Below are 27,920 nucleotides of genomic sequence, written 5' to 3' on the forward strand. Positions count from 1 at the left end.
GGAGCCCCCTTTAATAAGGGGGCCCCCAGATCCCGGCCCCCCACCCTATGTGAATGAGTATGGGGTACATGGTACCCCTACCCATTCACCTAGGGAAAAAGTGTAAGTAATAAAACACACTACACAGGTTTTTAAAATATTTTATTAAACAGCTCCGGGGGGGGATCTTCCTCCGGCTTCGGGGGTCTTCTTCCGGCTTCGGGGGTCCCTCCGCTTCATCTTCTCCCGGCGTCCGGTCACAACGCAGCCCTCGGAGAGCAGTCCAGCCGGAGAGAGCGTCGTGTCAACATCTGGAGAAGAGAAGAAGACAAGAAGTCCGGACCTCTGCTGGCAAGAGAGCTACCTGAAGACAGCAGAGGAGCCGGCCGAAGAAATGGAGAGAAGAGAGCGTAGAAGAACCAACCGGACGCCGGGAGAAGATGAAGCGGAGGGACCCCCGAAGCCGGAAGAAGACCCCCGAAGCCGGAGGAAGATCCCCCCCCGGAGCTGTTTAATAAAATATTTTAAAAACCTGTGTAGTGTGTTTTATTACTTACACTTTTTCCCTAGGTGAATAAGTAGGGGTACCATGTACCCCATACTCATTCACATAGGGTGGGGGGCCGGGATCTGGGGGCCCCCTTATTAAAGGGGGCTCCCAGATTCCGATAAGCCCCCGCCCGCAGACCCCGACAACCAACGGCCAGGGTTGTCGGGAAGAGGCCCTTGTCCTCATCAACATGGGGACAAGGTGCTTTGGGGTGGGGGGGGCCGCAGGGCGGCCCCCCTCCCCCAAAGCACCCACCCCCCATGTTGAGGGCATGTGGCCTGGTACGGTTCAGGAGGGGGGGGCGCTCGCTCGTCCCCACCCCCTTTCCTGACCGGCCAGGCTGCGTGCTCGGATCGGGGTCTAGTATGGATTTTAGGGGGGACCCCACGCCGTTTTTTCGGCGTAGGGGGTTCCCTTTATAATCCATACCAGACCTAAGGGCCTGGTATGCCCCGCGACGGGGCTCGCAAGGTGTCAATCTCGCCGATAAAAGCGGCAAGATTGACATCCTTTTCTAGTCCCGTCGCACCTGAGTCACGTTCAAAATGAACGGACTTGTCCGTGTGTGGGCAAGTCCGTTCATTCTGAAAGTCCGCCGGAACTCCGGCGAAAGTCCGTCGGAAAGACGGGCGGACTTAGCCCGCCGGAAAGTCCGGGCGTGTGTGGGCAAGTCCGTCCGTTTTAAAGTCCGGCGCACCTGGCGGACAAAGTCCGTCGGAAAGTGTGCCGGACCAAGTAGGATAGAAAGTCCGACCGTGTGTACGCGGCATAAGGGTTTGTTTACAGTCCAGGCAGTCCTGCCACCCATCTAAAAAGCGATCTGCAATGGATCCCTTTATAGAAGGTGGTTGACAAATGCCGGGAGGTGTTATGTCTCCCCCTCACTGTTTTAATCCATGAAAGCCTGAAACACTGTGCTGCAACTGGTGTTACAGGGCGATTGTGGCGTGGTCTTATTCATTTAAATGGGTCGAATTCAGTGGCAGTACTGCCTGCTGATTGTAACAGGCAGTATCATTTTTGTGGCACGTGACAGGGAATATAATTTTTGCTGTGACAGGGAGTATAATTTTTGCAGGTGGGGTGGTCGAGGGTTGTAAAACTGTGGCTCAACTGCCTATTTTTACTGCCACACAGCCATGATTATCTGTCTCAGCAAATGGTCACTAATGAGAGATGTTATCAATCTGAAATATTGCATAGAGCGGTGGGCAGTGAAATTGCTGTAACATACAGTACTGTATGTTTAAAAACTGCTATGATCAGATAGCACAAACAAGCAGAAATACATTTGGTTTTCAAACACCATTATAATTGTCTGCTCTTCTATTTTATACAATTCCCATTTCAGTAAATCATGCCTATTCACTGTGGTACATTGACTCTTGGTGCTGTTAGCTTTTAATGCTGAGCTCTCAGCTCTAAGAATGTGTAAATCCTACATTGTAAAAATGTCCAAAAAAAAAACACAGTTTCTTCCTAACACTGAAAATGTTTCTACATCCAAAAACAAAAACGTAATATGTTGCAGCCTACCAATCCTTAGATGTAGTGGCTCTGTTTAATTTTCTTAGGCCTTTTTTCCTTATTTTCACCTGATAGTCCAGCCTAGAACATACTTCCTAATGCCTTGGGGGAGCGGTCACCAGCCAGTGATCCGTGGCCCAAAAAATATTTGATGGTTCCCAGGGGTTCTGCTTCAAATCAACATTATTGCAGATGTATACTTCCCAATGTTGTTTCCAGTGTTGTTCTCAATGAGCGCTGACAGTCAATACTATCAGCGTGCATTGATATCTGCTGCCTCCTCAATAGTTCCAGCTCCTATGAACCTTAGTACTCAGAGGGTGGTGCCGGGAGTACTACAGAGAGCAGGAGATGAAGAAGAAGGGGACTTCTGATCATACCAATGATCACAGACTGTGGGCATTGTGTGTATAAGGCATGTAAAATTCATGTTAGAGCTCCCCGGTATTCAGAATTGTCAGTTTAGTGGTCCATGAGGTCTGAAAGGTTGGCAACCACTGCCTTATGGTGGCTGCGCTTTATGGAGGAGCATTAAAGCCACTCTTTGGACAGCAACATTGTCAACCTGTGTAGAGGGTAATGATAGATGGACTAAAAGAAAACTAATGCAGCCACCACATTTAAGGATTGATAAATGGCATTAACCAATTGCCGTCTGCAGTATAGCCAAAGACAGCTACAGCGCGGGCTTCCAATGCTTCGGACTCAACTTATCACAGATTGGGGTAAAGGGCCAATCACAGCAGCCCTTTACCATGTGCTCAGCTGTCAGCCAATGATAGCTGATCACAAAATGTAAACACAAGCCGGTTCTTGGCTCTTCTCTCCTCACGCTGACAGAAGAAGAAAGCTGATAACTGGCTTCTGTTACAGGGACATTGATCCCAACAGTGCCCACAAGTGCTGCCAATCAGTGCCCACCAGTGCTGCTAATCTTTGCCCACTAGTGCCACCTATCAGTGACCATCAGTTCTGCAAATCCGTGCACATCAGTGCCTCATTATCAGTGTCACCTATCAGTGCTGCCTCCCAGTGCCACCTACCAGTGCCCATCCGTGCCGCCTTGCAGTGCCACCTCTCAGTGCTGCCTGTTGGAGCCCATCAGTGTCACCTAACAGTGCCCATCAGTGCCACCTAACAGTGCCGCATTATCAGTGTCGCCTCATCAGTGCCCATCAGTGCAACCTCATCAGCACGAGAAAATTTACCTGTTTGGGAAATTTTATATTAAACTATGAAATTTTTTTTTTTTCAAAATTTTTGGTCTTTTTTGTTTGTTTAGAAAAATATAAAAAACCCCAGCGGTGATTAAATACCAACAAAAGAAAGCTCTATTTGTGTGAAAAAAAAGATGTGATTAAAAAATGTTATATGGGTACAGTGTTGCATGACTGCGCAATTGTTATTCAAAGTGTGACAGTGCTCAAAGATTAAGATTGGCCTGAGCAGGAAGGGGGTAAAAGTGCCCAGTAGGCAAGTGGTTAAGTTACATTTTTGTTTGGCAGTCTGCTGTCTAAGGACCCGCCCACTGTCTTGCTGTCTAAGGACCCGCCCACTGTCTTGCTGTCTAAGGACCCGCCCACTGTCTTGCTGTCTAAGGACCCGCCCACTGTCTTGCTGTCTAAGGACCCGCCCACTGTCTGCTGTCAACCACAAGTGATGCGGACCTGATGGGGAACTAAAGTTAGCTTCTCCAATCAGGCCCCGCCCCCGGCTTGGATGCTGTGCTGGGGATGCTGTTTGACAGCTCCATCAGTGGGGAGTGGGGGCCGAGTACACGGAGTGTTCATAATTACTGCCACCTAAGCAAACTAGCAGCCAGATGATGTGCAAAGTAAGATATACAATATTCCTAATCTTAACAAATGACAATATTTTCTCACACTCCAGTGTTTAATGCTCTTATTGATAGGCGATGTCAGTTCAGTGTCACGGCCCACAGCACAGTATTTCCAGTCTGATGGTGATTGTACACGATAGGTCACCCGATGCACAAGAGGATTCCGACTGGACGTTCTCATGGGCAGCATTGACGCTCCCCAAGAATTCAAGTCATGCTATAATTGCTGTAATGTCATCAGATCTAAGAAATGATTTCCATCTCTATGTTATACGGCTCTGTGTGCAGTCTGTATAATCTGACAGATCTCCTGTCAGCTGCATTATAACAGTGGAAAGCAGAAGAGGACACAGATCGCACGATATCAGTGTCATCTCTACACTACATCAGCATAATAACACTGCAGGTCATGTCCCCTGACCACAATCATTGTGTGGTGTCACTGCCCTGTCCCTCCTCCCGGAACGCCTCTGTCACTCGGACTTGGCATTGAAAAGGTTTGCTAATTAAACAAATATGAAAAAGGTTCAGATGACTGCAGAAGCATCCGAGGAGGGCACCCTGACTGAAGGCACAAGACTCAGAGAGAAGGCACACGTCTCCCTGAGAGGGCACAAGACTCAAAGAGGGGGCACAAGACTCAGAGAGGGGGCACAAGACTCACCCTGAGAGAAGGCACAAGTCTCCCTGAGAGAGGGCACAAGTCTCCCCGAGAGAAGGCACAAGTCTCCCTGAGAGAGGGTACAAGTCTCCCCGAGAGAAGGCACAAGTCTCTCTGAGAGAAGGCACAAGTCTCCCTGAGAGAGGGCACAAGTCTCCCCGAGAGAAGGCACAAGTCTCCCTGAGAGAGGGCACAAGTCTCCCTGAGAGAGGGCACAAGTCTCCCTGAGAGAGGGCACTAGTCTCCCCGAGAGAAGGCACAAGTCTCCCTGAGAGAGGGCACAAGTCTCCCTGAGAGAGGGCACAAGTCTCTGGGGTCATTCTGCAAGGAGAACACAGGTGAGATGGTTATGATTGGCAGCATGGCATGGGCATCGTTCACTCCAGGATGTGCATTATCCTCTGGCTGGGGATTGGGGAAGGATTACACATTCTGTGCTACAAGTCACAGAGAGATCTTGTTGGAAAATACAATTTATAATAATAATTAACAATAATAACAAACATAATAATAATATCAAACACACAAGAAAAACAGCGCTAAACACCTATGTATAAAGGAACATCAAAGCAGCAACTCTTCTGTGAGATATAGCACAGTCCCAAAGCAAATGTTCAAATCAGAAGTATTAAAAATAAAATAAAACTGAATACTCCAAACAATAGCGATGAAAAAGATGACACCTCCACCATAGATAGAGTCTTTGCTTACCAGCTTGCATAGATCTACCATTACTGTTTGTGATAGGAGATCTATGCAAGCTGGTAAGAAAGCACTTTATCTATGGTGGAGATGTCATCTTTAAAGCATCACACATTACACGGTGGTGGATAATGTGGATATCATTATAAGAATTTACATTTCATGTTTGAATTTATTTGATCACTATTGTTTGGAGTATTCAGTTTTATTTTATTTTTAATACAGTGCAACTCCCTATTTGAACAATAATAATCAATAATAATATACTGTGTATGTGTGTGTATATACAATATATATATATATATATATATATATATATATATATATATAGTTATTTTTTTTAATGCATGTTATCAATACATACCTAATACTGTATATTTCTATTATATTGTTTTTAAACTTTCCGATAGTGGTTTACTGTTGAAATGTTTGTCTATCCTTTAAAGCTCATTTATTATTTTATCATTTATTATTTTTAAGCTATGTTCATTTATCATTACAATTGTGTTGCTGCTGATTGTCTACCCTGTGCTTTATGAGCCTTATTCATGAAAACTTGAGAAAAAAAAGAGAACTAAATTGAAGTCAATGCTCATAGCGTCCAATTAGATAAGCTTGCTCAATTTTTCCATAAAACAAAACTGGTTGCTATTAGCAACAACTCACAATTTTGTTCTCGTTTTCTTATTCTTAAAGTGTAAGTTCACCTTTACAGAAAAATCTGTAAGGTGAACTTACACAGGGCCCCCTGCTCACCCCCCCCATTCCCGATGACCTGAAACGCAGCAATCTCCCGTTCTGAGCCCCGGTATTTCTGCGTCAGGAGTCCGGGGCTTAGAAATCCCTTCAGCTGAATGTACCAAAACATACCTCGTCAGGAGGGACTTTTCGGAGCATTCTAATTGGTCAGTGCCGTCACATGAGTGGCGCCGACGAGTCAGAAGCCGCAGAACTCATCCTGTTAGCTGGGAAGAAGACGCGTTGATGCTGAGGGGATTTCTAAGCCCCAGACTCCTGACGTGGACATACCGGGGCTCAGAACGGGAGATTGCCACGGTCCAGGTCACCGGGGGAGGGGGAGGAGGGGGTCCTGTGTAAGTTCACCTTCACCCATTTTTCTGTAAAGGTGAACTTGCTCTTTAAGTTTTTTTTTAGGCAAATCTGAACGGAAGCTTAAAGCGGAGTTCCACCCATTTAAAAGTCAGCAGCTACAAAAAGTGTATAATAATTGGACACTCACCTGTCTCACGGTCCAGCAATGCGGGCGAAGGAAGCCCTGCTCCTCCCCCCCCCCCCCGCGGCGCCAGTATCACTACTGTGGGCGCCCGGCTGTGGCTTCACAGCCGGGCACACACTGCGCATGCGCGAGCTGAGCTGCGCGCTGTGATTGGCTGGGCAATCTTCTGGGACCTGTGACGTGTCCCAGAAAATTGCAAGGAGAGGGGAGAGGTGAACTTCCTTCCGCTGCCAAGGAGCCCCGGGAGAAAGTGGGAGTTGGATGCCTCTAAAAAGAGGGTATCTGCTCCCCCCCCCCCCAAAAAAAATGGCATGCCAAATGTGGCATGTCAGGGGGTCACTGTCACTTAAAGCGGAAGTTCCATGGAACTCCGCTTAAATGTTAGTCTATGAGCAAGCATATGTAAACCGACATGCATCCGTTTACGTGGAAGTATCCTGGAAAAAGAAACAGAAAAGGTTTTCGTCCTTTTCCTTTTTATCAGACCTAAAGGTGATGCATAGAAGGTAAAAAGATGTAAACATATGCAGATTAATTTGCATCCACCTGCCCATAGGGGCTGAGCTAACATGGGTCCATGCAGCTCAGTGAGTAAAACACTGAACAGACTCAGATCTCATAAAAGTGACATTCGTTCTGTTCTGCACTGATTCAGCAGGACATCTGTTCATGGATCCCCGGCTGATTGTAAAAGACACAGACCCTAACACATCCATCCATTCCATTACCAGGACAGCATTGTGATATTTCTTTCACTTTAAGGCTGGGTTCACACTGAAGCACAAAGTGGCTCAGCAGGGTTCTGGTGCGTCCCTGTTCACCGTTTCAGGTCAGATTTCAGTCTGAATTTTTGGCTGCATTCGGACCTGAAACGGACCAGAAGACGCACAGGACTCCTGTGCAATTCGCACATAGGGAGTCGGTCACAATCTCCTGACATGCAAATTGGATATGGAGAAACCTGCATCCAATTCGCAATAGTGTGAACCCAGCCTAAATCTTCGAACCTTAGGATAGATTTAAATATGTGTCTAAATCTCCCTTTCATTTGAAACCTAATTCACATTTGGATTGCACTTCAGCGGGTACTAAAAAAGTGTCTGACTTTGATGATGATGAATGATGATGATGAATGATCTGTGTTTTACAAGTGTAAATGTAACCCATCAGATTGCAGTTTACCGACATTATAGAGGTGAACAAATTACTTCTCAATGGCTGGTATAGATCAACAAACTTTGCCCAATCTTGTGTCACTTTGTTCATTGTTTACAAACTATATTCTAAGTACACTAAATAGTGTCAGGGTGCTCACGCACAGTCTAACGCCGACTGTTAAATACCCGCGCAAACACATGAAGAGCTCAAGTGTGTGTGCGCAGCCAGGGGCAGGGTACCCACAGGAGACAGAGAGCAATGAGAGATCCCTTCCCCATCGGTTCCACCAGCAGCCGTTGTTCGGATGCAGCTTGAATTTCTATTAAGTGAAAATGGAGGGGGGGGGGGAAGCCTCACGCCCGGCCCGCCTTCTTCTGCTATGGTGCATACATGAGGCTACGTACTGAAGACTGTGGGAGCACTGGGAGAGAGCAACAGAGAGGTAATACACAGTTAGCTCTGTTTGACAGGACACGAAGGGTGTCCATCATTTTTTTCTAGTAGTGGCTGCTGATCTGCTGGATGGCCAAATGTTACATAACCTCTCATGCTCAAAAATCACTATATAGCTCTATCTTGCCATTATACTACCCTAGCATGCCCCTATACTACCCTAGCCTGCCCCTATACCACCCTAGCCTGTCTATATACTACCCTAGCCTGTCTATATACTACCCTAGCCTGTCCCTCTACTACCCTAGCCTGTCTATATACTACCCTAGCCTGCCCCTATACCCTAGCCTTTCCATATACTCCTCTAGCCTGTCTATATACTATTCTAGCCTGTCTATATACTACCCTAGCCTGTCTATACACTACCCTAGCCTGTCCATATACTACCCTAGCCTGTCTATATACTACCCTAGTAATTCAGGTGCCCGGCATCCAAAAAGGGGCCAGATGCCTGAATAGGGGGTGGCTACAGTGGCCATGGATAGATTCATGCAATGCATGAATCTATCCATTTTACATATAGGGGCCGGCTGGAGAGAGGGGGCAGCGCCCATGCGCCCTTAATAGACGCACCGCCACTGGTCCATATACTACCCTAGCCTGTCCATATACTACCCTAGCCGGTCCATATACTACGCTAGCCTGTCTATATACTACCCTAGCCTGTCTATGTACTACCCTAGCCTGTCTATATACCACCCTAGCCTGCCCCTATGCTGCCCTGAATTGAGCATAATGGTATGTCATAGAATTTTGCATATAAACAAGGTGCTGTTTCATGTAAATCTGACTTCCTGATAAATGTATTTTTAGTATTAATTATCATGATATAAAATAATGGATGTGGAGGCCTTTTGATTGGCGTGATTTTTTTTAGGGGGTGGGGGGGTGCAGCATTTAATTCTTGGACCCAGGCAGCACATTGTCTTGGGCCAGCCCTGCAATCAACTCTTGTGAGCAGAGAGCAGGGAGCTCTGTGTGTGGCGGGGCTCGACAAATCCCAGGCGCCAAGTCACCATGGTATCTAGAGTTTGCATCCTGGTACCTGTGCTTTTGTCACGTGTTTGCATCCGCACGCCCAACACCCCTTCTTCTGCTATGGTGCATGCGTGAGGCTACGTACTGAAGACTGTGGGAGCACTGGGAGAGAGCAACAGAGAGGTAATATACAGTTAGTTCTGTTTGACAGGACACGAAGGTTTCCAACACCACAGGCTGCATTGATGGGCACAGGCTGCATTGATGGGCACAGGCTGCATTGATGGGCACAGGCTGCATTGGTGGCACAGGCTGCATTGGTGGATACAGGCTGCATTGGTGGGCACAGGCTCCATTGGTGGGCATAGGCTGCATTGGTGGACACAGGCAGGCTGCATTGTTGGGCACGGATAAAGTTTTGTTAGTATTTATTTTTATAACTTAATTCTGAATAAAACATTTAAGTGTCATTTCATAATTTATGAGGGTGTGTTTAGGGGCGAAATTAGGGGCGGGGTAGGGTAGGGGTTGGGCGGGGCAACTGGTGGCGAGTGAACCCTTGAGGCCCGGCTAGCAGCTCAGGACTTGACATTTTTGTGCCCTGAAGTGGTTAAAAAAAACTGGCTCCTAACTTTTTTAGCTGGCTCCTAGATTCAAAATTTGTCAAACCCTGGTGTGTGGCAATAGATCGAGCCCCTATGAGTGCCCCCAGCAAGCAACTTGGGTACATTCAGGGAAGAGGAGGAGCCAGGACTACCAGTGGAGGACCCCAGAACAGGAGGATCAAGGCTACTCTGTGAAAAACCAATGCCAGAGCAGGTAAAATCAACATGTTTGTTATTTTAGAAAAAAAATTACTGAAATCTGTCATCTAGCAAAAGACCTGCACAAATAAAGAAAAAAGTAATTCCCTTGACTTGTGTGCCACATAAACATTCACTGGGTTGACTTACAAAAGGAGCAAACAAAGGGGTTTATTTACTAAAGCTAGAGAGGGCAAAATTAGTCACAATTCTGCTGAGAAACCAATCAGCATCTAACCTTGTTTAATTAAGCGTTAGCAATAAAACCTGGAAGCTGATTGGTTTCTCTGCAGAATTATGACTAATTGTGCACTCTATAGCTTTAGTAAATAAACCCCAAAGTTCGATAAGCAAAGACAGTAAAACAGTGTGTGTGTGAAAATCATCCAGTTACAGTTATGTAATAACATGATTAGGCACTTAATGTACCCATGGCCATGTTTGGTCAATGATGTTAGTCAGCATCCATGTCCCTGACGGGTTTTACTTCCTCTTTTGCTCCGTGCAAACCCTGCAAATTAAAAGCATAATGGGCTAGTATGCATCGCATACTAGCCCATTATGTGACACTTACCTGCAAAGTAAGCCCACGCTGTCCCCTGTGCATGCCACGTCCATCTTCTCCCATCTTCCTTTCTGCGGACTCCGGCTCTATGACTGTCCGGAGCCGTGTGACTTCACTCCCCTCTCATTTCTATTTCTCTAATTTCTCCCTCTTATATGGCAGTCTAACCAAGATGCTTAAATACTGCCCAGCCACTAAACAATATTGATGGCTATTGCTGCTCAGATAATACACTGTAATTTTTATTGCAAGATAAAAACTGTCTTGTCTCTTGTTTTTCATGCCTATTCAAGTGCTCGTGTTCTGTCCTGATGCTAGCCAATTTCTACCAAACACATATCTGAAGTCAACATTTTTTATATTTTTGGTAATAATTGGGGATATGGGTACAGGAGGGAGGAGTTGAAATTTTATTAAACTGTTACAACAATGCAGTGTAGAACTATAAAATAAAAAGCTCACAACCTTAAAACTGTTTTCTCACTGGCCAATTTTTATGAAGTTGAGGGCTTCAGCATTATTTTATTTTTAGGAGTAAACTATCGTATTGCTTCTAGATCCGTTGTGGCTGCTAATTCCACCATTGAATTCAGACCTATTATGGCTATTAGGTGTTGCAGACAAAACTATTTAAAAAAGGGGTTTTTTTTTTTGGTTGAAGTGAATCAGCTTGGGGTGCTATTGTATTTAAGACAAGCTAGAATATCGAATGAACATCTAAAATATGTGATGTCAGAATAGTGTCACTGGCACTGTCTGTGAACACTGCACTGTTGCGTACAATCACATACAGCTTAATGGCATCTCCCAAGCATGCCATTTAACTGCTTCCCACCCGCTGTATTGTAAAACAATGGTCGGGCAGGACCGCTCTTGTTCTGGGAGGACGTCATATGATGTCATCTCATTTTTTGCCGCACGTGTGCGGCGATCGATAGTGTGCTGTGTCCTTTGATGCAGGAGACAAACCGATTGACCACACTCCAAGGATAAGGGAAATTGCTTTATTGGTATAAAAACATCCAACATGAAAAACCATTGAGGTTACAGCCTCATGACAGCACAGAGGGGAGCATGGCTGACGCATTTCACAAATTTCTTTGGTTAGTCATAACCCATAAGCACTAGCAGTCTCATGTTTTAAATAGTAATAACACAGCTGAATGACATGAAAGTGCTTAACTGGCTCTGCCCCAAACAAACATCACAGGAAAAAGACAACACAAGTAAAACCAAAAGTGAGACAAGTGTGTGTGTGTGTGTGTGTGTGTCCTTGGATCAGATCTTCTGTGCCTTTACCTTGGTCAACATATCCAGATTCTCCCTGCTGTGTTTTCCTGTCATACTTGATGTGATTGTAGCCGTATTAGTGCAATTGTGACAGAGAAAATTGAAAAAGTATAAAAAACGTATGACGGACAGTATTCAATTTTCTCTGTGTTTTCCTGTGAAAGACTTTTGCTTGGCTGTTCCTTTCTGGTTCCTGATACTATTTGCTGAACCCGACTTTGCTAATCTCTGGACTCCTGTTTCTCTGGCTTGTTCTGGCTACTCGTCATGTTTACTGAACTCTAGCTATGTTTTGCTCTGTTTTTGGTTCCTGACAGGGGAATTATACAATGAGAGAAACACACCCTAATAAACAGATTACACATAACAGAAGGAGACACCAGCATCAGGTTGTTTGAAGTAGAGATGGGCTGAACACCCCAGTTTACGCCATAACTCTTGAAAATCGCAAAAGTTTAGAGCTGAATAACAAACCCCATTAAAGTCTATAGGACCCGAACAGGAAAAATCAAACATGCCCAGGCTTAGGTGCAAGTTTTTTGGCATAAAAGAGTATGGAACGAAGAGGGGAATTTAGGACTTTAAATGAAGCACATATGTAGTGTGCCTCTATCCCTGGTTCAGGTAACTAAAGAGGGTGATTTGGGACTTTAAGACCCCTTTCACACTGAGGAGCTTTACAGGCGCTACAGTGCTAAAAATAGCGCCTGCATAGCGCCTGTAAAGAGCCTCTCCTGTCTCTCCAGTGTGAAAGCCTGAGGGCTTTCACACTGGAGTGGTGCGCTTGCAGGAATTAAAAAAACTCCTGCAAGCAGCATCTTTGGCGCAGTGAAGGAGCAGAGTATACACTGCTCCTAAACCGCTCCTGCCCATTGAACTGAATGGGCACAGCTGCAGAACTGCCAGCAAAGCGCCACTGCAGTGGCTCTTTGCGGGTCGTTTTAACTGTTTTTTGGCCACTAGCAGCCAAAAACCCCTGCAAAAATGACAGTAAAACCCCGCTAAATATAGCTTATATAAATATAGCTGCCGACGCCCAAGTGTGAAAGGGGCCTAAATGAAGCTCTTGACATTGTGGGGGTACTTTAGTAGAAAACATGTTTAATAACATGGAAGATGTATAAAATTCATATCAATGGTACAGAAGTAAAAAATATTTTGATCATAAAATTACACATACATATACACATATAACATGGACATCAAGGATACATGATATATATCAACTTGGCAACACACGATAATGTATAAAACGTATGAATTCATATATATACACATGTCATTGAGGCGGCACATTGCAATGTAAGTAACATGAAATAAAATAATATGAACATGATTGCTTAGTAGACAATAGACTGGATTGATTGCTCATACAGGCATGTGTCTGCATCCTATGTGTCTGCATCCTATATGGCTGACGCGTTTCGTGTAAACACTCATCAGGGGCGGATGCTCAAGAATATCTATAAAGAATGAAATAGAATTAATCTAGTATAGCACTGAACATAGCAGGAGAAGGGAATTTGCCAGTCCTGAATACTTACATGTAATGAGTTAGCGATGGGATATGGTAAGTGTGGGGCCAGGGCCAGGAGGGTTGTCTGTCCCGGGAGCTGAGGTAACATGGAGCCATGTGCCAATGAGGCGCACACCGAGCCCCCCAGAACACAGGGAATCGTATATATAACGCCTCCCAGGACACAATAACCTTTTTTTACTCTTTGTGTCCCTGTTGGAGAGATTTCCTTTCAATTCTTTTCTTAATGAGATTTTTCTGAGAACAAATTTCTTTAAATTTTCAAATGCAAGTGGAGTACACCCCAGAATCAAAAACTTTACTTCAGTTATCTAATCATGTGAAAACAAATTCCTTTTTACACTGAATATCCAATTATGTGCAGATGAAATAAGTAAACAACAATTTGCTTTTCACACGATGGGATAATTGAAGTGTGAAGATCTGAAAGAGGAGCTCCAGTCTGAAAAAAAAAATAAAAGTCAGCAGCTACAAATACTGTAGCTAATAAATTTTAATATAAGGACGCTTACCTGTCTAGGAATTCCACAATGTCGGCACCGCTGAGCCGATTCATCAATTGGCTTTGGGTGCAGACACCAGGATAGTAAGTAAGGGAAACAGGCAGTGAAACCTTCAGGCTGAGTCGTGCTGTGCTTTCCGAATGGTCCTGCCATCTTATGGGACCTGTGTGTGTCCCAGAAGGTTGCGGAGGGAAGGAGGTGGGGCTGGAAATGCATCTGCAATCTTACCCGGCAGTGAAAACCAGACACCTGCTCCACCCAAAAAGTGCCAAATTTAACAGTGGAAGAGGGGAGGGTTTGAACAAACGGAGCTTCCCCTTTTGGGTGGAGCTCCGCTTTAAGCGCCTTTAGTAAATCAGTCTAAGTGTGTGTAGTCTCTCTTCTTGAGCTGGACACACTTAGGGCCTCATTAAGACAGCCACCTGCATGCCTGTCAAATTAGAAGGAATGGCTGTGCCCATGTACCCAATGTGACCCCCTAGATCAGTGATGGCGCACCTTGGCACCCTAGATGTTTTGGAATTTCATTTCCCATGATGCTCATGCACTCTGAAGTGTAGTTGAGCATCATTGGAAATGTAGTTCCAAAACATCTGGGGTGCCAAGGTTCGCCATCACTGCCTTAGACTTACAGGGGCTGCCTGCATGTGTGATCTAGGAGTTGTAACCACCTAAACAAACAGCCAATTCATGGTGTACAGCGCTCAGTGTCTATGTGAATGCCTATGTGAGGCCTTACAGGACCTACCTAAATAAGTAAATTAAATATTTTTATCTTCAGTTAGGAAGTCCCTCATATGCAAAGTTGCTGGACATTGTCCAGAATGGACTGTGCGTATCCGTCTCCAGATGAAGAAAACTGTCTAGTTTTAATATGCCCAGAAGTACAACACAGGCTACCAAATAGCAGAGTTTCTGGTGGAGAAAGAGGCAAAAGTTGGGGCTCTGATTTAACGCTCTTTTCAAAGGAGTTTCCCATAAATACAGGCTGTAAAAGAAGTGTATATGTATCATGCCTACCAAGCACTCTTGAATAAAACTGAATAGCTCTATTCACAAATTTGCCAGGCAAAGAGGTTACCTTGTGTCAAACTGCATAGAAACTGCCGTATGAGGTTACATTTGATGTTTCAGTCCATTCTTGGCCTGGAAAGGATCTCACAATGACAAATGCAGCATGTTGGGTTCTGGTGTCAGGAGCCCAGTGCTGTTAGTTCTCAGAGCTGGATTTTTAGGACCATAACAAGTAAAAATTAATGTGTGTGCAAGAATGGCCCTAACCTGTAACCTAAACCTTAACTCCACCCTCAACATAACATAATACTCCCTTTATTCTAACCTTTTAGAATACTATAGAAATCTATAGAATACCGGGATGGAAGCATTTGGTTATATGGGATTGGTAGTGCTCCCCTACCCTCCCTGTGTGAGGCTTGCCCCCCCCCCCTTTTTTCATAGGGTATCACCATGCATAGGAAACTGTTCTTACATGTATATATTTTCCTTAGTTGTGGACATATTACTGTTTACTTGATTTATCCATCAGTTTATTTTTTTCAATTTCTATAAGCAGCATCCTGGTTATCGATTTCATGCCCCACATGGTTGTTTTCTTATAGATGCTCTAACAACACTCTCCACCTGGTCAGCATTTTTGCCTGTAGTGCGGTGATTGGGCGGCTGGGTGATGCTGGGCTCTCCTCTCTGCGGGAGCTGCGATGCGCCAGTGGGTCCTCCCCTTCTTTTCCCCACGTGTGATTGGGAGATCGGGCAGTCGCCACTCTGCGCATCGGCACCACGTATCCTACGCCGGGCGTGTGACGTCATTTCCTGGCGTCACCGCGCCGAAGTTCAGCGACTCCATCTCGGTGTCTCAATGGTGGAGCCTTTTCGCGCCGATGGCCGAGGTTGCTCGGCTCAGGTGCTGTGGCTCCTCCTCTGTGTCACCCACGTGGCGTTGGCGGCGTACTTATACTCCCCATTTGGAGCTGGCTGTCCTCATGGCCAGTCTCTTGCTGGGGTTTCTGCACACCAGACCTGCAGCCCTCGTTCGGCTGGTGGTGCCTTTAGATGCCACATTTGGGTAGGTTCATTGTCTCCTTTTTCCTCTTTCTCCTTCTGTTTGGTTTTGGTTCTTCTTGGTTCTAGTGTTCATTTTCGTGGTGATTTTGCCTCATTCATTCCTCTAGTCTCTTGTCACTTTTTATCTGTTACTTCTCATACACTAGTTGCCATTACACTCCCACCCCATTTTGGCTACTTTCACATTTTTTTTCATGTCACTCACCTATAAGTACAGATTGTCTCACACACACACCTGTCCTATTACAGTATCACCTTTTTTGGAACTTACTGGGCTCGCGATCCATTATTCCATTATTATTATTATAAATAAAACACTATTACATGTTATATATACACCTAATGGAATATACTATTCTATTCTTAGATCTGGTTGTTCCCATGACAAACACACTCCTGGTCAGAGGACACACTCTGCCCCATCTTGTTTTGTTTCTTTTCCGCCTGCCCGATGTCGCATCTATATCTACGCTGCCTCGGCTCCCGTGGAGAGACTATGTCCCTGGCCCACCTTGCGCCCACCACCGCGCACTGCACTTGCTGCCTAAATCAGTGAGAGCGTTTAGCTAAATCTGCTCTATATAGTCAATGTTCATTCATCTATATTTTTTATTTGTTTATATGGACATTATGGTTCATTATACTTTTTTATACATATTTTATAGGAAAATTTGGCTGCATCAGCTCCTGATGAGTGGGGTACACCCACGTAATGCGTCGAGCTTTGCTATTTTGATGCCCCAGCTACATCCCATATGGAACCATAGTCACTTATACTACCTGTTTCCTCTGACTACATCAACTATTTTCCTACGTAGTTAATGCACACTTACTATGTGGGTGCATGTATCGATATCAGGCATGTTGCTGTTAGCAACATCATGCTTTCCTACTTCTTTCATCAACATTCAATCATGTGCTACTATATGTGTATATTCTTTATTATGCCTACACCACGTGTACATCTTTTATACATGTATGTAATGAATCTTTTTATTGTATAAGAAATCAATACTCCTCTATTGTGTGTAATATTTTTTACAATTAATAAATATTTCATACTACAATCTACAGACGGTTTATTTCACCTCCACTACCCAAGTGCTTCATTTAAAGTCCCAACCTCCTATTTATTTGTTCTAACCTGTAACCTAAACCTTAACTCCACCTTCAACATAACATAATACTCCCTTTATTCTAACCTTTTAGGCCGGGTTCACGCATATGCAAATTGATTACGGGTTTCACATGACAAGACAGGCTCTCAATAGAGCCGGTTCACACAGCTCCGGGGCGGCCGTGGTCTGCATTGAAGAAGAGTCCTGTGCATCTCCTGGTCCTATTTAGGTGAAAATTCAGGCAACAATGCAGACCTGATTTGCACCTGAATCGATGAACAGGGACGCATGGACCCTATTTTCTTTTTTTAGTTTTTTTTGCCTCAGTTTCTACCTGTTGATCTGACCAGTAACACACCTCCTGTATCAGAGCATCCCACTCTGGATGAAGGAGCACAGGGGGCACATTTGGACAACAGCATTATTAGTTTGGGGGGAGGGGAGTGTTAGATGTGCTAGCAGTTTAAAATGGACTAACAAATTGAAGCTGAACTCCAGCTAAAACTTTATAAGCCGTTCCAGCGAACATTTTTTTTCTATTGAGATAAATGTTTTACATAAATAAATAAAAGTTGATCGTTGTAAGCACCTCTGTCAGTGGCAAATGTTTTTTCTTATCACTGGAATTGATACATCTGCAAGAGAGCTTTTTTTTTTAAAAACAACAGACTTACTGGCTGGAAAACCAGATGAAAAAAGAAAGAAAGCCTAAAAAAGAAAACTAAATGCAGCCAGCACATCTAAAAATTGGTAAGCTGCAATATAATAACTGTCTGCTTGTGTGTTTAATACTTCCAAATTTTTAAAGTGGTAATAAACTCCGCTCCGCGTACCTACAGGTAAGCCTATAATAGGACTTGCATGTAGGTACAGTGAATATAGTGCCTTGAAAAAGTGTTCATACCCTTTGACATTTTCCACATTGTGTCATATTACAACCAAAAACGTAAATGTATTTTATTGGGATTTTATGTGATAGACCAACACAAAGTGGCACATAATTGTGAAGTGGAAGAAAAATAATAAATGGTTTTCAACATTTCTTACAAATAAATATGTAAAAAGTGTGGTGTGCATTTATATTCAGCCCCCTTTACTCTGATACCCCTAACTAAAATCTAGTTTAACCAATTGCCTTTGGAAGACATCTAATTAGAAAATAGAGAGAGAGAGCATGACTGAGAGAAGCAGCCAAGAGGCCCATGGTAACTCTGGAGGAGCTTCAGAGATCCACAGCTCAGGTGGGAGAATCTGTTCACAGGTCAACTATTAGTCGTGCACTCAACAAATCTGGCCTTTATGAAAGAGTGGAAAGAAGAAAGCTATTGTTGAAAGAAAACCATAAGAAGTCCAGTTTGCAGTTTGCGAGAAGCCATGTGGGGGGACACAGCAAACATGTGGAAGAAGGTGCTCTGATCAGATGAGACCAAAATTTAATTTTTTGGCCTAAAGGCAAAACGCTATGGGGTTGATTTACTAAAGGCAAATAGAACATGAACTTTGCACGAGCAGGTGCTCTAGAGCTTAGTAAATGAGGAAGAGCTCTGCTGACTTCCATCACCCAATCATGTGCCTGTAAAAATGCTGTTTTTTTATTTGCCTAGCATTTGATTGGGTTATCCTTTGCAAAGTGAAGCTTTACCTCATTTACTAAGCTCTGGAGCAACTGTCCTTGCAGAGTGCAACTGCACTTTGCAAAGTGCACAGTCTAATTGCCTTTAGTAAATCAACCCCTATGCGTGGTGGAAAACTAACACTGCACATCACCCTGAACACCATCCTCACCGTGAAACATGGTGGTGGCAGCATCATGCTGTGGGGATGCTTTTCTTTAGCAGGGACAGGGAAGCTGGTCAGAGTTGATGGGAAGATGGATGGACCCAAATAGAGGGCAACCTTAAAAGAAAAAAAAATGTGAAAAATTGGGCGCAAAACCATGTAAGCATGTGAGTATCAACCAGACCCACATAGGTGTGACATAATAATCAGAACATACTGTATTTATTGGCGTATAACACTCACTTTTTCACCATGAAAATCGGGTGCAAATAGCGTGTGCGTGTTATATGCCAATACTTCAATTTCGGCTCCCTTGGAGCCAACCTGGGGGGGGGGGGAGTGCCGTTAGACTTCATACAGTGAGAATCTCCTGTTTACTCGGCGGCCTCTGTAATAGGAAGTCAATAGATGGCAATGGCGAGGCTGCTGCATTGATGGCAATGGCGAGGCTGCTGCATTGATGGCAATGGTGAGGCTGCTGCATTGATGGCAATGGTGAGGCTGCATCATTGATGGCAATGGCAAGGCTGCTGCATTGATGGCAATGGCAAGGCTGCTGCATTGATGGCAATGGTGAGGCTGCTGCATTGATGGCAATGGTGAGGCTGCATTGATGTGGACTAATAAGGCTGCATTCATGGCACTTGTGAGGCTGCAGGTGGGCATTGGTCAGGTTGCATTGATGGCAATGGTGAGGCTGCAGATGGGCACTGACCCTTATTTTGCTTCAAAGTTCCTTATTTAAAATTTTTTTCCTGAAACTTCCCTCTTCAAATGAATGTGCGTGTTATATGCCTGTGCGTGTTATATGCCGATAAATACGGTATATCATAAATTATATAAACCAGTCCAATATAAAAGAATGTGAAAAAAATATTTATATCTGTGAGACAAATAAAGATGGGTGTATTTCTTCTGTGTGGGTAAAATCTCCAACACCGTGCCTTCATAAATTGCAGTATGCTCATTTCTTGTGATTAAAAGATTCACCCGAAGTGACAAATAAATCTGCTCACCAGAAGTACGTATCTGGCCACAGAATGACCACCAGGCATAGAGTTGGAAAAACCTCCTCAGTAAACCAGGATCCTCCAAGCCAATAAGAACTTTAATGGAGCATCTCCAATATCGATCAAACATCATACATTCATAGATGGTGATTGCCAAAAATGGCAATAGTGTAATACTGTCTTTATTGTCAGAGCACTTACATGCCTAAAACATACAGCAGATGACAGCTCAGCTGTGGGATGAGGCAGGGGCCGATCCGTCACTAGAATGTGAAACCAGGAGGCACGGCATGCATCTCAGCTGGGGGGTGGAGGGGATAGCTCTGACAATAAAGACAGTATTACACTATTGCTGTTTTTGGCTCATTTCTGGGAGAGCCAATCTTTACAGATTAAGATAGGGATAAGGAGCGTTTGGGACTTGCATTAAATGTTATTATCAGAGGATCACCATTCACCATCTATGAATGTATGAAGTTTGATCGATTTTGGAGATGCTCGATTAAAGTTCTTATTGGCTTGGAGGTGTCAGGTCACTTTGAGGCTAGGTGACAGATGCACACCGTAGGGATCAGGAGTGCACCGCAAGGTAGTGGACCCTACGGCTGACTGCTGCAGATGGGAGTCAGGGTGGTAAGGAAGGCAGGGCTGCTGGAACACCAGCACGGATCCCACCGAGGTTAGAGCATAAGATTCCCTGGGGTGCGGAGTCTAAGAGCAAGCAAGTGTTCACCAGAGCCTCTAGTGGTGAGGATGGACTGGGCTGCACCTGGCTCCAGGTCGCGACCCCCAGGGTCCCCCAGCTAACCCCCAGGGTCCCCCAGCTAACAAGGTCGGGGCCACAAGCAGACAACAGAGTTCACGCCAAGGTTCAGGGTCACAGGCAAACAGGGATAGTCAGGGACACGCCAAAGGTCAGGGTCACGAGCAGACAGGAATAGTCAAGAACAGGCCAAAGTCGGTAACTGGAATCAAACGTAGGAAACACAGCAAGTACACACGAAAGCTAACACACAATGGTTGATCAGCACTGCTGGCTTGCAGTGCACAGGTTAATATAGGGTTCCCTGATAGGGCCTGGGGTGGGGCCATGCTTAGAGGAGAGGTTATAAAACTAGCCAGGTGTGAGTGGCTGGCCTCTAAGGGTCCTTTCACACTGGGGCGGTTTGCAGGCGCTATTGCGCTAATAATAGCGCCTGCAAACCGACCCGAAAGTGCCGCTGCTTTCATTCCAGTGTGAAAGCCCCGAGGGCTTTCACACTGGAGCGATGCGCTGGCAGGACGGTAAAAAAAGTCCTGCTAGCAGCATCTTCGGAGCGGTGAAGGAGCGGAGTGTATACCGCTCCTTCACCGCTCCTTCACCGCTCCTGCCCATTGAAATCAATGGGACGGCACGGCTATACCACCGGCAAAGCGTCTCAGCAGAGGCGCTTTGCGGTGGTTTTTAACCATTTCTCGGCCGCTAGCGGGGGCATGCTGACGGTAAAGCGCCGCTTACAATAGCGGCGCTTTACCGCCGACGCCCGCCCCAGTGTGAAAGGGCTCTTAGTCTGAACAGATGAGGAGAAGGTAAGCTGACAGAGAAAGATTACTGCATAACCAGGACAGGAGGATCCTGGTTTGCTGAGGAAGTTTTTCCAACTATATGCCTGGTGGTCACTCTGTGGCCAGATACTTCTGGTGAGCAGATTTATTTGTCACTTCGGGTGAAGCTTTTAATCACAAGAAATTAGCATACTGCACTTTATGAAGGCACGGTGTTGGAGATTTTACCCACGCAGAAGAAATACACCCATCTTTATTTGTCTCACAGATATAAATATTTTTTTCACATTCTTTTATATTGGACTGGTTTATATAATTTATGATATATGTGCTGATTATTATGTCACACCTATGTGGGTCTGGTTGATACTCACATGCTTACATGTTTTTGCTTTATTAGTTTACTAATTTTTGGTGCAGCATCACTTTATATATATATATATATATATATATATATATATATATATATATATATATATACATATTTATAGTTTTTTATTTTGGCGCCGTTTCTCATTCTTCTTTTTTCAACCTTAGAAGAAAACCTGTTAGAATCTGTAAAAGACAAGACTGGGGCCGAGGTTCACCTTCCAGCAGGACAGCAGGACAACAACAACCCTAAACATACAGCCAGAGCTACAATGGAACGGTTTAGATCAAAGCATATACATGTCTTAGAATGGCCCAGTCAAAGTCCAGACTTAAATCAAATTAAGAATCTGTGGCAAGACTTGAAAATTGCTGTTCAGACGCTCTCCATCCAATCTGACAGAGCTTGAGCTATTTTGTAAAGAAGAATGAGCAAAATTGTCACTCTAGATGTACAAAGCTGGTAGAGACATCCCCAAAAAGAGTTAATTGCAAAGAAAGGTGGTTCTACAAAGTATTGACAAATGCACGCCACACTTATTATTTATTTGTAAAAAAATTGAAAACCATTTATCATTTTCCTTCCATTTCACAATTATGTGCCACTTTGTGTTGGTCTATCACATAAAATCCCAATAAATATGTTTATGTTTTTGGTTGTAACATGACAAAATGTTGAAAATTTTAAGGGCCTATGAATACTTTTTCAAGGCACTGTATCTATTAAACGTGTACCGTTTAGGAGAAATTCATATTTGTAGCAGCCAGTGACGTGATCAGCGCATGTGCACTGTGCTCTGAGTGGATGGCACACTGAAGTATGCCGTCCATTGAGAGCCCTGTGCCACAACTGCTAATTCCATGCGTGTGCGCAAGAGTGATGTCATCGCTGCCCAACCATTCAAATGGCCCGAGAGCTTGAACCTGGAAGGAACACCAGGATGGAAGTGCCAAACGCGGAGACAGTGTGCCACTGGAGGGCATTGTTTCAAGGTAAGTCTGTCATAATGTGCTAGTATATGGTTCACACTAGCATATTATGACCTTAACTGTCTGGGGTTTCTTGCAGCTGGAATGTCCAGGACATGCGAATAGCAGCAGCCGCTCAGCCTATTAAAACTAATAACAGGCTGACAGTGAGCATGGCTTTCGCATGTAGCTGCACACAAATCAGACCCCTGCGGTTAGGGATAGATGTCTGAGCCTGGACGCAGTCACGGCTATTCTCATGCCCTGATCATCCCAGCCTCAGGAATCTTCTAATTCATCCCTCTGGAATCCAGTGGCTGCTTGTAAATGGCCACGTGAAGAAGGCTTTAGTATTTGTTGAGACTTTCAAACAAGAGTCTTTAATTGTACCTTAAATGGTAGGGTTAATTTTAAGAATTAGAAGTTAAAGCAATATTAAATCCAAAAGTAAACATTTATTATATTGCAGCTTACCATTTCTTGCATGTAAAGCATGTAAGCATGTAAACAGCCGCGTGAATGTGGCCTAAATCCAATTAGTATGGGATGCACAAGCCTCACAGAATAAACAAAAAACTTCCAACCTTCCCTGAATGAGCCAAATTCTCCATTTGTTTCTCACACATTCCCTCTCCCAGACATGCAGCTCACAGCGAGAGGGTTTCCACAACAGAGGCAGTGCTGGGGCTAAGTATGGTCAGATGCTTATTGGCAGGCCACAGGCTTGTAAACCAGAGGTGACAATGCTGACAGCCTCACCACCTGCAACTTTTTCTATCCCACTGTAGTGCCAGCAGGCACAGCAATTCTACTCTGAATCCAGAAGCAGTGCAACATTAGATAGGCTTCACTGGCAGGCACAGAAAATAGTTATGTATAGGGGGGTTCTTGGCAAAAAAGACCCTCCAAAGACCATAGAGTTTAAAGTCTAAATCATGATGTGGACAAAGGAATAGCAGGCATGTGTCTTGAGATGCACATCAGCAGCACTCCATAAGTGAGAAGCAAGATCTAGTAAAGAATTAAAACACAAAGATGGTGCTTCCACTGTAAGTGCAGTAAAACAATATGCAAAAAAACGTTTTTTTATCTTAAAAACACTTAGAAGAAGTGATAAATGTACAGGCTCGTCAGATTAAGAAAGACTCCCAGTGAGAAGTTCTCCCTATACTATCCTGGCAGTGTATCCCATAGCCAACCAGCGGTGTGGAGCAGTGTGTCAAGAAAGCAGGAAGAGCCGCCGTGCTGCCGGAGCCAGCATGAAATTTAGGCACCCAGGTGTGAAGCCAGAGGGCGGCGGTGCCGCGTTTCGGAGCATGTGCTCTAGCTCCTTCTTCATAACCATGGATTAAGGGCAGATGTAAGGTTTCTATAGTAACTAAGGCGGGACTAAGGGTGGGAGCAATGGCGGCAATGGCAGCATTATATAAAACACATCTGCTAAATGACAGATTCTTATAAGAGGGGAAAAAATTTATAATAATGAGACCAAAAGGAGAAAACTGAGTTAATGTGGGACAAACAACAAGAGTACAAGCTTAATTTACAAACGAAAAGACAAACATAAAACAAAGGGGATGGTCTATGCTCGTGGAACCATAAGTGCCAGCAGAACCTCAGAGCACAAATAGAGGCAAAAATTGGTAAAGAAGTTTTGTAAAAAAATAAGTAAATACCGTAATAAAAAAAAGGGATATATAAAAAATAAAAGACTGTAAAAAAGGTATAATCTGGAGGTCAATATTCAAGTGTGATGTATAGGAAATATATAGGGACAAGGATATACAGTTTTGCTCATAAGTTTACATACCCTGGCAGAATTTATGATTCCTTGGCCATTTTTCAGAGAATATAAATGATAACACAAAAACTTTTCTTTCGCTCATGGTTAGTGTTTCTCTGAAGCCATTTATTATCAATCAACTGTGTTTACCCTTTTTAAATCATAATGACAACTGAAACTACCCAAATGGCCCTGATCAGAAGTTTACATACCCCAGTTCTTAATACCATGTATTGCCCCCTTTAACATCAATGACAGCTTAAAGTCTTTTGTGGTATTTTTGGATGAGGCTCTTTATCTTAGATGCTAAAGCTGTCCATTCCTCATGGCAAAAAGCCTTCAGTTCCTGTAAATTCTTGGGCTGTCTTGCATGAACTGCACGTTTGAGATCTCCCCAGAGTGGCTCAATGATATTGAGGTCAGGAGACTGAGATGGCCACTCCAGAACCTTCACTTTATTCTGCTGTAGCCAATGACAGGTCAACTTGGCCTTGTGTTTTGGATCATTGTCATGTTGAAATGTCCAAGTATGTCCCATGTGCAGCTTCCTGGCTGATGAATGCAAATGTTCCTCCAGTATTTTTTGATAACATACTGGATTCATCTTGCCAACAATTTTGACCTAATTTCCTGTGCCTTTTGTAGCTGACACATCCCCAGAAAAACAGCGATCCACCACCGTACCTTTCATCATAGGCCTTGTTGACTCCTCTCCAAATGTAGCGTTTATGGTTGTGGCTAAAAAGCTAAATTTTGGTCTCCTCACTCCAAATGACTTTGTGCCAGAAGGTTTGAGGCTTGTCTCTGTGCTGTTTGGCGTATTGTAAGTGGGATACTTTGTGGAATTTGAGTAGTAATGGCTTTCTTCTGGCGACTCAACCTTGCAGCCCATCTTTCTTCAAGTGCCTCCTTGTTGTGCATCTTGAAACAGCCACACCACATGTTTTCAGAGAGTCCTGTATTTCACCTGAAGTTATTTGTGTGTTTTTCTTTGCATCCTGAACAAATTTCCTGGCAGTTGTGGCTGAAATTTTAGTTTGTCTACCTGACCGTGGCGTGGTTTCAACAGAACCCCTCATTTTCCACTTGATTAGTTGATTAGAGTTTGAACACTGCTGATTGGCATTATCAATTTCTTGGATATCTTTTTATATCCCTTTCCTGTTTTATACAGTTCAACTACCTTTTCCCGCAGATTCTTTGACAATTATTTTGCTTTCCCCGTGACTCAGAATCCAGAAACATCAGTGCAGCACTGGATGAAAGAAGCAAGGGTCAGGAGTCCAGAAACTCATTGACCTATTATACACATACACTAATTACAAGCAAACAGATCACAGGTGAGGATGGTTACCTTTAATAGCCATTCAAACCCCTTTGTGTAAACTTGTGTGCATGTTATCAGGCCAAAATCACCAGGGTATGTAAACTTTTGATCAGGGTAATTTGGGTAGTTTCTGTTGCCATTATGATTTAAAAAGAGAAAACACAGTTGACTGATAATAAATGGCTTCAGGCAAACACTAACCATGAGTGAAAGAAATGTTTTGTGTTATTCATATTCTCTGGAAAAAATGGCCAAGAAATCATAAATTCTGCCAGGGTATGTAAACTTATGAGCACAACTGTATATAAAAGGGTATTCAAAAGGGGGAATACATTCATGGAATTACACTTATCAATGTGGCTACTCCAAAAAATTATAGGTAAGCATGGAAATGAATGGGGAAGAGGGGGGACTTGAGACAGCGCTCAAAACCAGAACATTGGTAGTCAGGTGGTATGAGCCTAAGAGAACCAGCAACATAATGAGAACGATAAACTATAATGGTGAAATAATAAGACAGAATAAAAATAAAAAATAACAATACCATGTATATCATGACAATAACATGCTAAAAATACATCTGCTTAGAATATAGGACTTATTGCGATTAATATTTATTAAAATTAAATTAAATTAAATGTGTATTGAAAAAGGGGAAAACTTGAAACAAAGAGGAAGGTCTATGAATGATATTGTATAGATGCTCTACATAAAACAGTTAAAGAGAATTGATTTCCAATTTCTCATTTAAACCACCCAGAGATAGAGCATCTAGGGCAAATATCCAATAGGTCTCCCTTTGGCATAGTTTTTGGAAATGTTCAGCCACAGGAAGACCCCTAGGCATAGCCTCAATAACCTGGACCCTAAGATTGTCTGTAAATTTACCACGATGTTCTAAAAAGTGCCTAAAGTGTTTATCTTTGATAAATCAGCGATGTTCTTTAAACCGAAGAGTTCATATGGTTCTACCTACATAAAGTAGACCACAAGGACAGGATAAATAATAGAACTCATACTCAGATAAGCATGTATGGAATTCCTTGATCTTGTAGGTCTTGCCTTTAGTTTAGAATTTCTTCTGTCCATGCTGGACAGAACAACAAGTCAGGCACAGGGGCTTACGCCATTGATACATGCCTATAATGGATAGAAAGGTAGGTAGAGATGACAAAAGTGGCTGCGGTTTATTCTTAAGCCTCATACATGGTACGATTGTTGGCCAACCGAGCGTCTGATTTTTGTCAAAAGGGGGTGTGCTTGGATCTTGTCTTGCATACTAATGGTACACAATTGTCGTGCCACACACAGGAAAGTAGTGATGTACTACGAGGAATTTCAGCTCTTGAGCGCCACACTTTGGGCCCCTTCTGCTAATTTCATGTTTGGTGAGCATTGATTCCAAGCATGCGTGGTTGTATTTTCAACTGTTGTGCAATGGATTTGTGTACTGGCCATATGAAAATCTGACATCAAGCCGTTGTCTGCTGAAAATTTACTACCCTGTCATCCAACATTTGTTGGCCGAAAATTGGACATGTCAAAAGGAGCGTACTAATGGTAAGATTTTAGGACAACAGTCTGTCAACAGACAATCCCCTGCCAACAATCGTACCGTGTGTACGAGGCTTTAAGCTTATTCGGAGCCAGTTTGCTTTACTTTACTAGAAGCCTTTCTATAAGCAAACTTGGGCTTGTCCGGTATAACAGACTCAAGATGCTGATCCTGTTTAAGAAGGGGCCAATGTTTACACAATATGTGTTCCATCTTCTGGCGAGAATGGAACTGACTAATAAAACGTATCTCAGAATTGTCAGAATTAGTGGGGTTATGCTTGCTCCACAATATTGAGTCTACAAAAATGACTCCTAAGGATGTTGTTAAGCCACCGTGGATGTTGGCAACGTTGATACATGAACTTGGAGAAACAAATTTCCAGCGGTGGGTTTAGTTTAGTTTTTGGCAAGAATATGGTTGCCTTGTGTCTTTATCAGTGACGGAAGTGAAGCAAAGACAAATATCATTATTATTGCAGTGGGTCACAAATTCATGTATCCATGACTCTCTGCCATCCCAGATGATAACAATATTGTCAACGTAGTTTACATAATACATGATGTTGGAAGTAAATGGATTGTTGCGCCTTAACCTTAA

At 43.7% G+C, this 27,920-nt stretch overlaps 1 protein-coding gene across 3 annotated transcripts in view; it reads left to right on the top strand.

Moving 5' to 3' along the window:
- Positions 1 to 4,378: 4,378 nt before the first annotated feature.
- TYMP (thymidine phosphorylase) overlaps positions 4,379 to 27,920 on the top strand; it is a 65,731-nt gene continuing 42,189 nt past the window's right edge. Inside the window, exons 1-3 of one of the 3 annotated variants that reach the window (XM_073619252.1) lie at positions 4,379 to 4,637; positions 4,682 to 4,895; positions 9,737 to 9,904. In XM_073619252.1, coding sequence (XP_073475353.1) covers positions 9,893 to 9,904 — 12 coding nt within the window. In that variant the 5' untranslated portion in view covers positions 4,379 to 4,637; positions 4,682 to 4,895; positions 9,737 to 9,892. Of the gene's footprint in view, positions 4,896 to 9,736; positions 9,905 to 27,920 lie in introns of all 3 variants that reach the window. The other 2 variants (XM_073619254.1, XM_073619253.1) reach the window with 2 other exon arrangements.

Source organism: Aquarana catesbeiana, linkage group LG03 (assembly GCF_042186555.1).
Source record: "Aquarana catesbeiana isolate 2022-GZ linkage group LG03, ASM4218655v1, whole genome shotgun sequence".
Lineage (NCBI taxonomy): Eukaryota > Metazoa > Chordata > Amphibia > Anura > Ranidae > Aquarana > Aquarana catesbeiana.